This window comes from Chamaea fasciata, unplaced genomic scaffold, assembly GCF_029207755.1.
Source record: "Chamaea fasciata isolate MVZ Bird 193981 ecotype frontalis unplaced genomic scaffold, bChaFas1.0.hap1 SCAF_13, whole genome shotgun sequence".
NCBI classification, from domain to species: Eukaryota; Metazoa; Chordata; class Aves; order Passeriformes; family Sylviidae; genus Chamaea; species Chamaea fasciata.
In genome coordinates, this window is record NW_027094098.1 from 11,171,400 (window position 1) to 11,183,666 (window position 12,267).

The 12,267-nt window shown below is 43.5% G+C and overlaps 2 protein-coding genes across 8 annotated transcripts in view; one reads left to right on the forward strand and one right to left on the reverse strand.

The window, feature by feature from the left end:
• The window catches only part of SLC6A6 (solute carrier family 6 member 6), a 92,908-nt gene extending 84,889 nt beyond the window's left edge, over window positions 1–8,019 (forward strand). For all 5 annotated transcript variants that reach the window (XM_066195772.1, XM_066195771.1, XM_066195770.1 and 2 more), the window contains one exon: window positions 785–8,019. In XM_066195772.1, the coding sequence (XP_066051869.1) occupies window positions 785–925 (141 nt within the window). In that variant the 3' untranslated portion in view covers window positions 926–8,019. The remainder of the gene's footprint in view (window positions 1–784) is intronic.
• A 2,099-nt stretch (window positions 8,020–10,118) lies between these two features.
• Window positions 10,119–12,267, reverse strand: part of GRIP2 (glutamate receptor interacting protein 2) — a 135,453-nt gene continuing 133,304 nt past the window's right edge. For all 3 annotated transcript variants that reach the window (XM_066195404.1, XM_066195406.1, XM_066195405.1), the window contains exon 24: window positions 10,119–12,205. In XM_066195404.1, coding sequence (XP_066051501.1) covers window positions 12,008–12,205 — 198 coding nt within the window. In that variant the 3' untranslated portion in view covers window positions 10,119–12,007. The remainder of the gene's footprint in view (window positions 12,206–12,267) is intronic.

Here is a 12,267-nt window from a genome sequence, read left to right on the forward strand (position 1 = left end):
TGCCCTTTGCAGTTCAGTCTGGGCTCCTCTAATTTTTTTTTTCTTGTGGTGGAAAGTTTTTAGAGGCTGTGCAAGCATGAAACTCTGTAATTCTCTTCGAAGTTTTCAGATTAGTTTTCTTGCCTAACAAGTCTATCTTAAAGGCAGCTCAGGGTATTCTTGGAGAAGAAAGTGGGACACTTTGGCTTAGGAAAAAAGAGAATAGAATTTAAAAAAAAAAAACAAACCCAAACATTTCCCAGAGCACAAACACTTGCATTTGTTTTTGTCCAAATGTTAATGGCCTTTTTCAGCTGTGGCCAGGGCATAAGTGTTAGTTTTCCTGCCTACATTGTCACCATTGTCACCATGAGAGACAAGTCTAAAAGTAGCCAAAACACTGCTCAAAGACCAAGTTAGGAAAGGAAAGAGAGTGAGCACTGGTCAGATGCCATTCAGTTCTTCCTTTGTGAACTGAGATGTAGGACAGAAGTTGCCACTTGGCAGCGAAGGCTGGGCTGAGAGCAGAGCTGTTTCTAAATGAGGAAGGAGGACACACATCATTTGCAGCACAGAAAGCCCAACGTGCAGGATGCTGGATAATGCTGGAACTTCCCTCCTGTCTGGCTTCCCTGCCTCAAGTCAGGCTCTGCAGCTGAGCAGGAGCTGAAGGCTCCGCAGATCCTCACATCCTTTCAGTGCCATGGGCACACGTCTCCAACATTCTCTCAGTATGCCGTGTCCTGCACGCGGAGACACAGAGGCCTTCTGGTCATCTCACCTCTGCTTTCCTTCTCTCTTTCAGAGGATAAAGGCAGTGGCTGCCCCCAAGGAAGTGAATCGATGGTCCAAAGAAACAGAGAGTGGCACCCCCTTCTGCCCCAATGGAACTTCGAATGGTGGATTGATCAAGCCAACTCATATCATTGTGGAAACCATGATGTGAGCTCTCTCTGTGAGAGGATAAACCTGCTTTAACTGCCGTTTACTAACCATAGATTCTCATAGGACCAGGTTTACAGAGCTTTATATTTGCACTAGGATTTATTTTTATTTCTCACAGAGAAAGTTATTTTTTGTGTGTGTGTTTTTTTTTTAATATTTTGTAAGGTAATCACAGCAGACGTCTCTCTGTAGAGGGAGAGCTTTCATATCAGACTAGACATATTACAAGAATTTACTATTATTGGGTTTTTTTAAATATATATATCTTTATCTCTAAATATTATACACCTTACCACTTGAATTGATTGTCTTGCCAGCAATACATTCAAGTCTCAGAAAGCAATTTTAGGTGCTGGTATGGTTGGGAGCAGGGTAACCTACAGAACATACAAAAGAAGCTCTGTTGAGAGATACATTTTTTTAAAAAATGCTGTTTCAAGATAATTTTCAAAGGTGTAGTATTTCCACCCTCTGGTTCAACTGTGGTAAACGACAGGCATCAGGGTCACTTTAGGGAGTGGGTACTGCTGTGTTTAGTGCAGTCCCTGGATAAGGATATAGCCAAACAGCTGGAGTGGAGAGTTTGCAAGGGATGCAGAGAAGCTGCAAGGGTGTGAACAGTCTTGTGGCTGTCCCTCCCAGGGACAGCACTGGGACCCTGTCACACCAACCGAGGGGAACTTGAGGAAGGCATTTGCAGAATTTGGCATGGCTCAGTCTTTTTTTGTTGTTGTTTTTAAAATTTTTGAGGTTTCTTATTTTTACTTAAGTGAAATGCCTGCTGTTTTTGTTTGAGCAGGGAGGTTGAGTACCTGCTCCTGAGTTTTCCAGCAAATCATATTTTGGTGAGGTGGCACTGGTGTAAACTTGAATCCTGCACACTGGGAGGACAGCCTGTCCCCAGGGCAGCAGGGATGAGCACAGAACAGCCTAGAAAGGAAAAGCAGCACCTGCTGTCTGGGTGCTTTAGGTGTTCACTTCTTCATTTGGACTTTGGGCAGAAAAATAAAGGAATCACTTCTGGACTCTGAATGTCCAGAGCTGAACACAAACCAGGTCATCCCTGACAGGAGGAACAAAACCACTCACCTGGTGTAACTGGTATTGATAACAGACACATAGTTAATAATAATATTAATGATGATAATAATATCACACAGCAAACAGGTGCTTTTCATCCATGTATCTCAAAAATGCTTTTCCAAGTTCAGTAACCAGGATTTGCTTTATTTATTTATTTGGGGGAGGGAGGTCATTGCTGTTGGAGGAACAGACAAAAGGACTAAGTGAGTCCCTTGTCCTATGTTACTAAATAGCAGCAGTGGACCTAGAGCCCCCAGTCTCCTTGCTCATCATTGGACTAAACCATGATTTTATTTTACTTCATTTTATTCTATTTTATTTTATTTTGGGGGAGGGGGGCTGAAGGGTGGCAAACATATTTATGAATCTTACCTGCTGAAGAAACAGGGCTGTTTGGGATTTAAATTAAAACAAAGGGAACATGTAACACTGAAATATTTTGTGTTGGTCAGAAGGAATTGGGCACCATTCCGGTGAGACTGGGAATTGAAGAGAAACGACTGCAACGAGTATAGGAATGAGGGTTCCACTTCAGGTAGGGCAGCTGAAGGTTTCTGTGGAGAATTGGATCCCTGAAAACTGTCCCAAACATGGACAAAAAAGCCTTTTTATTTTTGGGGTTTTTTTGGAGGGGTTTTTTTTGAGTTTTTTGTGGGTTTTTTGGGGTTGGGGTTTTTTTTGGTGGGTTTTTTTTTTGTTGTTTTTTTGGGTTTTTTTACTTGAGCAGGTTGTGCTGGGAACAGGTTCTCTGGCAAATTTCAGCCTTGTCTTGTGGGCATTGTATTAGAGGGAGAGAGTGTTTTTCTTATAATACCACAGGTAGTCTATCCAAAGGTATTTAGAAGAAATGCTTGATAAAAGCAGAGTTTGTATCTGCTTATTCTGCTGTCAGCTTAGTCTGTCAGGGCAGAGGTTGTCATTTATTTAAACAGGAACATAAACAGTTCTTAACATTCCTACACAGTAGCTTTATTTCATTTTTTTCTCGCCCTGTGTGCTAACTGGCCACAGCAGCACAAACATTTCTTAACTTGTTGGTTTCCCTGTAACCGAAACGGGGAGATTTAAAACCAAGAGATGGACCAAAATTATTATTTATTATTAAAGAAAAGCATCGCTGCATCTATAACTTCCAAATCTGTCTAGTTTGAATTTGTAGATACTTTTACAACAGAGAGCTGAGTTGCAGCAACAAAATCAGCCATAGCAGAATTGTGTTTTCTTTTTTCTGGTTGCTGTATTATGAGAGTTCTCAAGGAAACTTCTGCACAGCTGGAGATGGCAAATATCTAAATGACACCTGCTGGGACAGTGGCAGAAACCATCCAAGGTCACAGGAGGAATTCTGAGAGCCGGTGGCTGTCATCAAATGTGCCTGAAATAAAGAAATATGCATACAGCAATTTTATTTTTTAACAATCAAAGGCAAAGAAATGTAACCAAAGATAACTCTCTTAGCTTAGTGGGCTTCAGCTTGGACTCTCATTTTTGAGTTACAATCAGTGTCTGCAGTAAACAGACACGGGTGAAGAGGAAGTAGAAGATAAGGTTGTCTAAATTAATGGTTTTTGTGAGTGCAGATGAAACACTGATGCTTCATTTATTTCTTTTTTTATAAGTATACATTGTCGTACAACTGTGTTTGAGATTATATAGTTTGCATGCAACTTTTGTGCTATAGAGCTGAGAAAAGCTTTAGTTAGGGAAAAAAAAATGGTTTGGCTACATCAAAGATGTCTCCAGCAAGTCAACGCTGGGTGTTTAGGCATCTCCCATGTTGTGGAGAATGCCTTAGTGGGAAGAACCAGAGGGATAATACTACACCTTTCAAAATACAACTACCAGAGAATAGAACCCAGCCCCATTTCAGTACGAACTGTGCCATTCAAATCAGTTGCTTCCATCTTCCAAGTGAAAAGGTCTCGCACATATGCAACAACCTCTTTGAAGATTCTCTCTGTCAGCTTCCCTGGCCCTGCTGTGCTCTTCAGCACGACTGCAAGGGAGGGCTGGGACTCACCAAGAGCCAAGAAATCATTGTTTCTGGAAAACAGTTCCCCTCTCCCCTCCTCCCTCCTCCGACAAAAAAAAAAAAAAAAAAAGAGAAAAAAAAAGAAAAAAAACTACTTAATTTCTTCTTGTTTTATCTGGGGTTTGAGTTCCAGTGAGCACACTTGCATTTTTACAGTTTGGGGGTTTTTACCTAACGATTTTATCAGATTTCTAAACTTTTCTTGGTGATAAATTTGCATTTCAACATGATCCTCTGCCAAATTTATTAAAAAATAATTTTTAAAGAAAGTTTGTGTTTTCTACCTATTTTGACTGCAAAGACAACTGATTTTTTTCCTATATTTACTTGTTTAAACTCTTATGACCTATTTTACCTGTTTTGTGTAAATGAGGAACTCTGTGTTAAAGCATCATGACTAGTTATAGATGAACGGGTTTGGATCTGGGAAAAACAGTGTAGTATTGGCATGAGATCTTTAGAACCAGATCCCTGAGATTTAAGCCAGCATAAACCAAGACAAAACGCACACCTTTTCATGTTTCATATATCTTTGTATTCATGGGGTCTTCTGGGCTTGAAAACAGCAGAGTTTCAGCATTATTTATTCCCAGCTGAACTGAAATCAAGAGATAGTAGAAATGTTAAGGGGAACATATCCCCATGAGATTTTTCTGACCTGTTTCTTATTTTTCTCAATTTTCCAAACCTTTTCAGTTCACCTGTCACTAGTGATGATCTCTCTGAATGAGCATCTATTCTAAGGGACTTTACCAGTAGTCTGTATCTCAGTGTTTAAACAGTATGATTTCATAAATAGAACTGGTTTTTTATTGTTGTTGTTGTTATTATTCTATTTTTCCTTCTCATCTATAGCTTTCCTTTTCATCTGGTCCAAACAGATCCACACACTTAGAAAAGTCGTCTTTCAAGTTTGAGATAGTAGGTCCACAGTGGATTTGTTCTTGTGTTGTAAATGAAAGTACAAAAGCCTGGCAGCTGTATTTGCCATCTAGAACAGTGCTGGTGGCCACCCCACAGCAGCAGTGCAGCTCCTGGAATTAGGGGTGGAGGGAAGTTAGATATGATCTGCTGAAACAGCTCAGCAAAATTGATTTTCATTGCTGTTCTTGAGGAGAGGAGGAAATGAGAAAAAGTAGGGGGGAAAAGATAGTGCAGCCTTACAGTTGCTGTAGCACCAAAAAAAAAAAAAAAAACCCAACAACATCAGCAGAGCTTTTATTGTCACTGCCAGGACAGCACCTCCTGCAGCTGTTTCCAGTCCTGTGTTCATCCTCCTTTCCCAACTGCAGATGCTCCTGGTTCCTCTTCTTTGTCTCAGCGTTAGATAACTCAAGTAGATCTGAAGACACATGGACATCTCCATTCAATAGATCATTTCCAAGTCTCCTCCTGGTCTGTTTTTATTTGCTAAGGAGACTTTCAGTTTTGTTGAGGTTGTGCTTGTCACACTTGGGTTCAAAGCTCCCACTTGTTGCATCAATGGCAAACTTCCAGCTGTGGGAGAAGGATTTGAACACTTTTGAATAACTGATTATTAGCTTCTATGTCTTGTGGTCCCTGCAGGATCACTCATGGAGGCATAATGTATATAAAATGTTAAATAAGCTGTGCATTGAATGCAGTGGACAAGTTAGTTAAGCAGCTCAAGTACACTTGGAAGAAAGATGACCCTGACATCATTTCCAAGGAGATTCAATGGAAGTTGCTCACTTACAGTAAAAAGAATAAAAATAAATCTGTGTTTAAGTAGACTAGTAGATGAAATCTTCCACCCTCATATGCACGCACACAGTGGGGACATTGCTTCTATTCCTAGGCTGCAAATCACGTGTGTAAATCTTGCCAAGCTGTTCAGGATGAGGATTGAGGAGGTTTAGGCACCACTTGCCTGCAAAGAGCCAACCTGCCAGGGTGTCCAAATGGTCTTTCCTAAATGGGGCGGTGGAAGAGGGAAAGTAATAACAAAATCCTGGACCATAGCCCCTCCAAAGAAGCCTTAAGGTTTGATTTGTAAGCTCTCCTGGCTCCTTGTAGGCATCACATGTCTCCTGGCATGGGAGGCTGGGTGTGGTGTGGGTTCAGGCAGCTGCCCTGGACTTGTTTTCTCCGAAATCAGCATCCAAAGCCTTGTGGTTAGGATTGACGTGTAGTTGTGTATTTGTATATTTGCATGAGCAAAGGTCAGGAACTGTCAGACCCTGGTAGCTTGTTTTATTTCTTATAATCAAAGATAAGCTTAAGAAACAAAGTATTTAGTTGATTTGGTGACACTTGACATTTAAGAAACCCTTGAACTAGTGCAAAAGAGGTGCCCTGAGCTCCGTATTTTGGTCACAAAAATTTTCCTATGGTGTTAGCAGTCAATTTGAGTCTATGGGAAAGATTGCTCAAGAGATACTTGAATATAACCAGCACCAGCACCCACTGGAAAACTGCCCAATCCAGCCCCACCCCCTCCACATGATTGTGGCTCTTTTCTGCCAGCCCCAAAAAAATGTGTACATGGACAATGCTTCTCTGAAAAAAAAAAAAAATCTCAATTTGTTTGTTTCTATAAAAAAAATAAACAGAAAAAGTCACATTCTTTGTGTGGTTTTTTTCCAGTTGTCATTGGGAATTGGCAATTTCAATTTACCCATGTCCTAAAACAAGAGCAGAAATAGCTTGAGACACCATTTCACCAAAAACAGGGACAAGCTCAAAATTTTGCAGGTTGAAAACTTTAGGAAAGCAAATCACCCACCAAACCCCAGCAAAGACAGAAAACTTCAGGTGACAGGGTTTGTGCCTGGAAAGAGCCTGACCCTGATGGTAATGTTAGGCAATTGAATGGCAGACACGGCCTTTTTGTATTGCTGCTGTGTCCTCATTTGAAATAATCTGTAAAAGTGTCAGAATTTAATTACCATGAGCTTTAGGAGTAAAGTAAATGGAGATAATTTCAAAGGGGCAAGTTTGGGAGGTTTGTTCCCTGTGGATCTGCAGTGCACAGCGGGGTGGTGCTGCTCACTTTCACATTTGCAGCACAGGGAAAACATGGCCTGACTTGAGAAATCAGAAGAAATACTGGGAAAAAATAAAGCTATTTAAAAGAAAATTAAAAAAAAAATTAAAAAAGGCAAACTTGATGATGCTAAGGAGCTGTGCACATGCTCTGTAGGGCTTCAGCCCTGTAGCACAGTGAGCACAATACTGTTCCTAAACGTACCTGCTTCTGCAGCTGAGATGTTAGAAAGGGTTGAGTTTTTTTCAATATATAAAGAAAAAAAAAAAGAAAAAAAAAAAAAAGAAAAAAAAAAACCCAAACAGTGGCAAAATTATGTTGAGAGGCTGATAAATAAAACACAAAACCTGAGGGGGCAAGTTGAGTTAGTTCATGACCTGCTCCTGTCCTGGAAGCCAGCGCTGGTCTCTCAGCATCTCAGCATCCCAGTACTGTTCTGAAGTGCTCGTTGTTCAATAGGATGTTATTTTTTCTCCAGTGTAATATTGTGATTGTTACCTGATAATGTTGCCAGGGACTTCACATTGTAAGAGGTGGTCCATCTTGTTTGATGTATTTGGCTAAAAAACAGTGGTGTTTTTTTAATTATTTAAATTCCTAGCGACTGTGACGACAGTAATGTGATAATGAGTAGCACATGCAGCGAGGAGGCGAGGGCGATGATAGCCTCCTTAAAAATGTCATCTGAACTTTTTTTAAAGAAAAAAAAAACCTTAAAAATATTTTTAAAACATTTTAAAACATTTTTTGTGTGTTCCAAAACGGAACATTTGTATTTGAAAAAATCCCGGAGTGTAATTTAATCCTAAACCCCCCTAGCATTTGTGTATATGGTAAATGTTTGTATTTTGCAGTTTCTGTTTTGCTTTTTAGATAAATGAAATGTATATGGATATTTTTAAGTCATCTTTGCTTTTTTAGATGAGTTTGTAATCACCTTATAACTGAAAATAAAACTTTCCTTTATAAACCAGTGATGCCCTCGGATGGCTTTTTTGGTCTTTGAGTAGCTCAGTTTTTCCTTTAAACCTGTTACTTATTTTGGGGTTGCTGGTGTGGGGGTTTTTTGCCCTTATAAAATACTATATATATAAAATATGTGTAATCACTATCCAACTTCACATCTGCCATGGTTTCACCCTGGTTGGCAGCACAGCCCCACACACAGCCACTCACTCACCCCCTCATTCAGTGGGATGGGGAGAGAGTCAGAAGGGTAAAAGTGCAAAAATTCATGGGATGCAAGTTAATAAGTAGCAAAAAAATGGGGTGAGAAAAAAACCAAAACACAACAAAACACATCGAAGAGGTAAAACAAAATAAAAAACCCAAGTGATGCAAAAGAAAGCCATTTCTCACCAGCCAGTGCCCAGCCCATGCATGGCACCACTACTGTGAGAGTTCAAATATGTCAGAAAAGCCCAATAGGAAGGAAAAGAAAGGAAAAAACCCACCCCAACATTTATTTTTCTGGTGTATGGGGCTGGTTATTTCAAGCTTGCCAACAGCCTCTTCAAATAGATGGAAGTTAAACCAGACTGTCCACTCCTGAAATCCTGATTTGAGGCAGGGAAAGAAAAAACCAACATGTAGGTGGCTACTCCTTGTGAAAATAAAACATCTGAGTATCACTGCTGAGGCTCCAGCGCCTCATGCCCAGGATCAGGCCCATAGCTGTCTTCAGTTGGGGTTTTTTGGCTTGGTTGGTTATTTTGCTGGGTGTGATTGAGGATTTTGTCAGGGGTTCCTCCTCTCATCAGCACAGCCTGCAATGGCTGGGCTAAGCAGCCTCATAAGAGCACAGATAGCAAATGCAGTGTGTCTCAGGTTAAAATAAAATAAATAAACAGGAAATTTTAAAAGCCACTAAGTGCCACAAGCTGCTGCTGAAGGGTTTCGACTGGCTGCCCTGATGGCCATCACCTGCCCAGGGCTGCAGCTGCTGCCATCAGCCAAAGCCCATGGGATGAGAGGTGACATGTGACATCAGCAGGGGCATGTGCTGCCCACTGAGGCACATCCTGGGGAGCAGCTCTGTTCTAACCTTTTACCTGGGACACGCAACACACACAGAAGCCCTGGACGCGCCCTGAGCCCCAAGGCTCACGTTTCATGGGCGCTCATTCAGCCTCCTGCAGCCCCAGTTGGTTTTGGCAAGGTCTCGGTGCAGGGCCCTGTTCTGAAGTCTTCACCCCAGGAGAGCAGTCAGAGATGGCAGATAAGGGTTGTTTATGTGGCAATGATTTCCCCAGTCTAACCAGGAGCATTCCTGTACCCTGCTCAGTGTCTGAAAATTCCTGCATTACCCACTTGGCCGAGAAGGGTTGCAAAACGTAGTTTGCCCTCTCTGTGCTGGTGAGCAGATATTCCCTATGGCCTTATCCAGGGAGCATTCCAGCATGCGCTGCCCACACTGGGAGCATAGGGAAGAAATTCTCAGTGCATGGATACAAGAACTCTGTTCTGGGTTCATGGCAGTCATTTCTTGGGATGTCTGGTTTCAGAGGTGGGGCAATTTGGCTACTATGGTGCAGATCCCCAAGGCACCCCGCTGGAGCTGCAGGGGTCTGAGGACCAGATGGGACATCTCCTGCCAGCACATCATTCTCCAGGAGTTTTCTAACCCATCCCCAGGGATTAACCACAGCTTTGCAAATGCTGCCACGTCACGGCTGCCACATGCTTTGCTGCGTCAGTGTTTTGTCATGGAGCAGCCCAGTTTAAGCCAAGATTCCCAGTGTGGAAAAGCTGCAAGCAGCACTGGAACCATATGCATGAACATCTCCAGCTCTTCCTGTTAAGAGCTACAGTAAAATTGTCTCCATGGGAACAGAGAGGGGAGCAACCCAAGTCCTGCTGCTTAAGGTGGGTGGCAAGGGACAACCCCAGCCCTACACTGGTAGCCGTACAAACAGTGGCCTTCCCAGAAAAACCCTCTGTGCGACCTCCCCCTTGTCCTCCAAGGTGTCTTACAAACAGGGTCCCCTGGCAAGTTAAAATGTTGCTGGAAGCAGTGTTGCCTCACTATCATCCTCCAGCAGAAAGCAACACAAACCCAAACAAACACTTCTCATTTGCTTTTATTTAATTTAAAAAAAAGTCAGAGTCATTCCAATCCCATTTAAATACAGAGATTTACAAATAGGTCCAAAACAGGAGTAAAATAGTCTTTGAAATGCTGTACTTTTAAATATTGTGCTTTCATAGATACATAAGAAAATTAGCATATAAAAATACTTTACAAGGAATACACTCTAATATATGGATAAAAATACACATTTAAGTAATGCATTTCATCTTCATATCATTCAAAATGCATAGGAAGGGATACAAGGACCAAGTTTTTCTTCCTCCTTTTTTTTTTTCTTTTTTTTTTTAAAGCCTTTAATAAAAGTCTTCATTAAAAACCTATGAGAAGCCCCAGTGAGCTTCCACTGCTCAGAATATTGCATATAAAAACACTTTCGGCTGCACGGTCAATGCTCCACAGTATCAATTATGGCACGTTATCTAGCTGTGGCAGCAATGGTATGGGATATTGCATACTCAAAGAGAAAATGGCTACGACGACAAAGAGCTGGATGGGGCCGTGCCTGGAAGAAACACCCAGGATACACCCAGGATACACTGTGCTGTCACAGGGGGCTGTCAGGGACAGTGCGGGGACAAGTCCTGGCTCAGCAAAGCGACACACACGTGCTGTACACGCACCCAAGGCCTCCACTGGCGTGCAGGTGGGGATGGAGGAACGGGAAGGGAATGGGGGCAGCGGGCTCCGGAGCTGCCGTGTCTGACTGAGTGAGCTCTTCAGCTCCACGGCCCAGGCCCTCCCTCACGCTGCCACCAGGACACCAACATCGTCATAAAGTGCTAATATGGGAAACGGGGCAGGCAATGCAAACGTGGCAGCCCCTCCGCCACGCGGGGCCAGGGCTCTGGGGCGGGAGGGGAGCGGCCACAGAGCCGCAGGAGGCCAGCAACAGGCAAAGGGGCACACACCACCCGGGACACAGGGACACGGGACACAACCCCCACCCAACCAAGGGCTTGTCATGCCTCTGCCTCCGGGGAGACAGCAAAGGTTTCGTTGATCCAAAACATCAGGGGCAGCCCTGGGAATTTCGCTATTCTGCTATTTACTTCCAGGCACAGGCCAGGTTTGCAAGCAAGACATCTCCATAAAGCTCCGACAAACAAGGGGGATTCAGGCAGGTACTCAAGGCCTTTAGCCTTGGGTATGGCCTCTACTCTGTAGTCACTACTGAGCACAGGTAACAACACTGCTCGTGGGAACCAGCCACACAAGGTGCCTAATCCCACTACAGGGTGAGTCAGACCTAGGGGGGCGTGTGGATAGGGCTGGCAGGAGACAGCTGCAAATACCAGTTTTAGCACAAGAATTGCATTTAGCCACTCTCAAGCACATTTTGAAGAGTCTTTTAACTGGCTCTCACCACAGGCCTGCACTGGGAGTGCAAGGGGCTGCAGAAATTGATTTGCCAGTGAGTGTTGAAAGGATGGAGCTGGGCACAACATAAAAGGGAAGGCATTTCAGTCCTCCTGTATGTGATTAACTGAGCAAACAAAGAACATAATAGCACCATGTGTGTTTGTAGGATGGCCAAGGCCTTTCAGGGTGAGGAGGATGTCTGAGGCAGGACCCTGCACATCCAGTGGCAGGAGCACAGGGGGATGCCCTGCCATGGGGGATGGCTGTGGATGCTCCCTCCACCCCTCGGCAGTTTGTCCCGCTACCATCACTGCCACAGCCCCAGATGCACACCCAGCTCTGACCTTTCCAGCAATATTTGATGGTCTACAGGCTCACTGAAGACCCATCTCCCCACCTGCAGGTTATGGTACACAGAGCATTTACAAATATCAGTGCAAAAAAACCCAGGAAAAACACCCCAAGCACCACAAGAGCTCAGCAGAGGCATCACCTGCTCTGCTCCTGCTGCTCAGAGCGTCTGGACACTCGCCTTGACCTCGGCGCTGCGGGGCACCTGTGCCGGGAGCTCTCTGTTCCCCTCCGAGGGAGCGTTGGCAGCCAGGGCCAAGGGGTTCCTGCTAATCACCAGGTCCAGCTTATCTCCAGCCTCTGAAATCAAGGGAACGGCCAGACAGCAGTCAAAGTCTCTCGTTCGGATGCGGTTTACCTGCCGGGATGGATTTAGGACATGCCATGGGGAGGAACAACAGAAAGATCATGTTTGTTAGT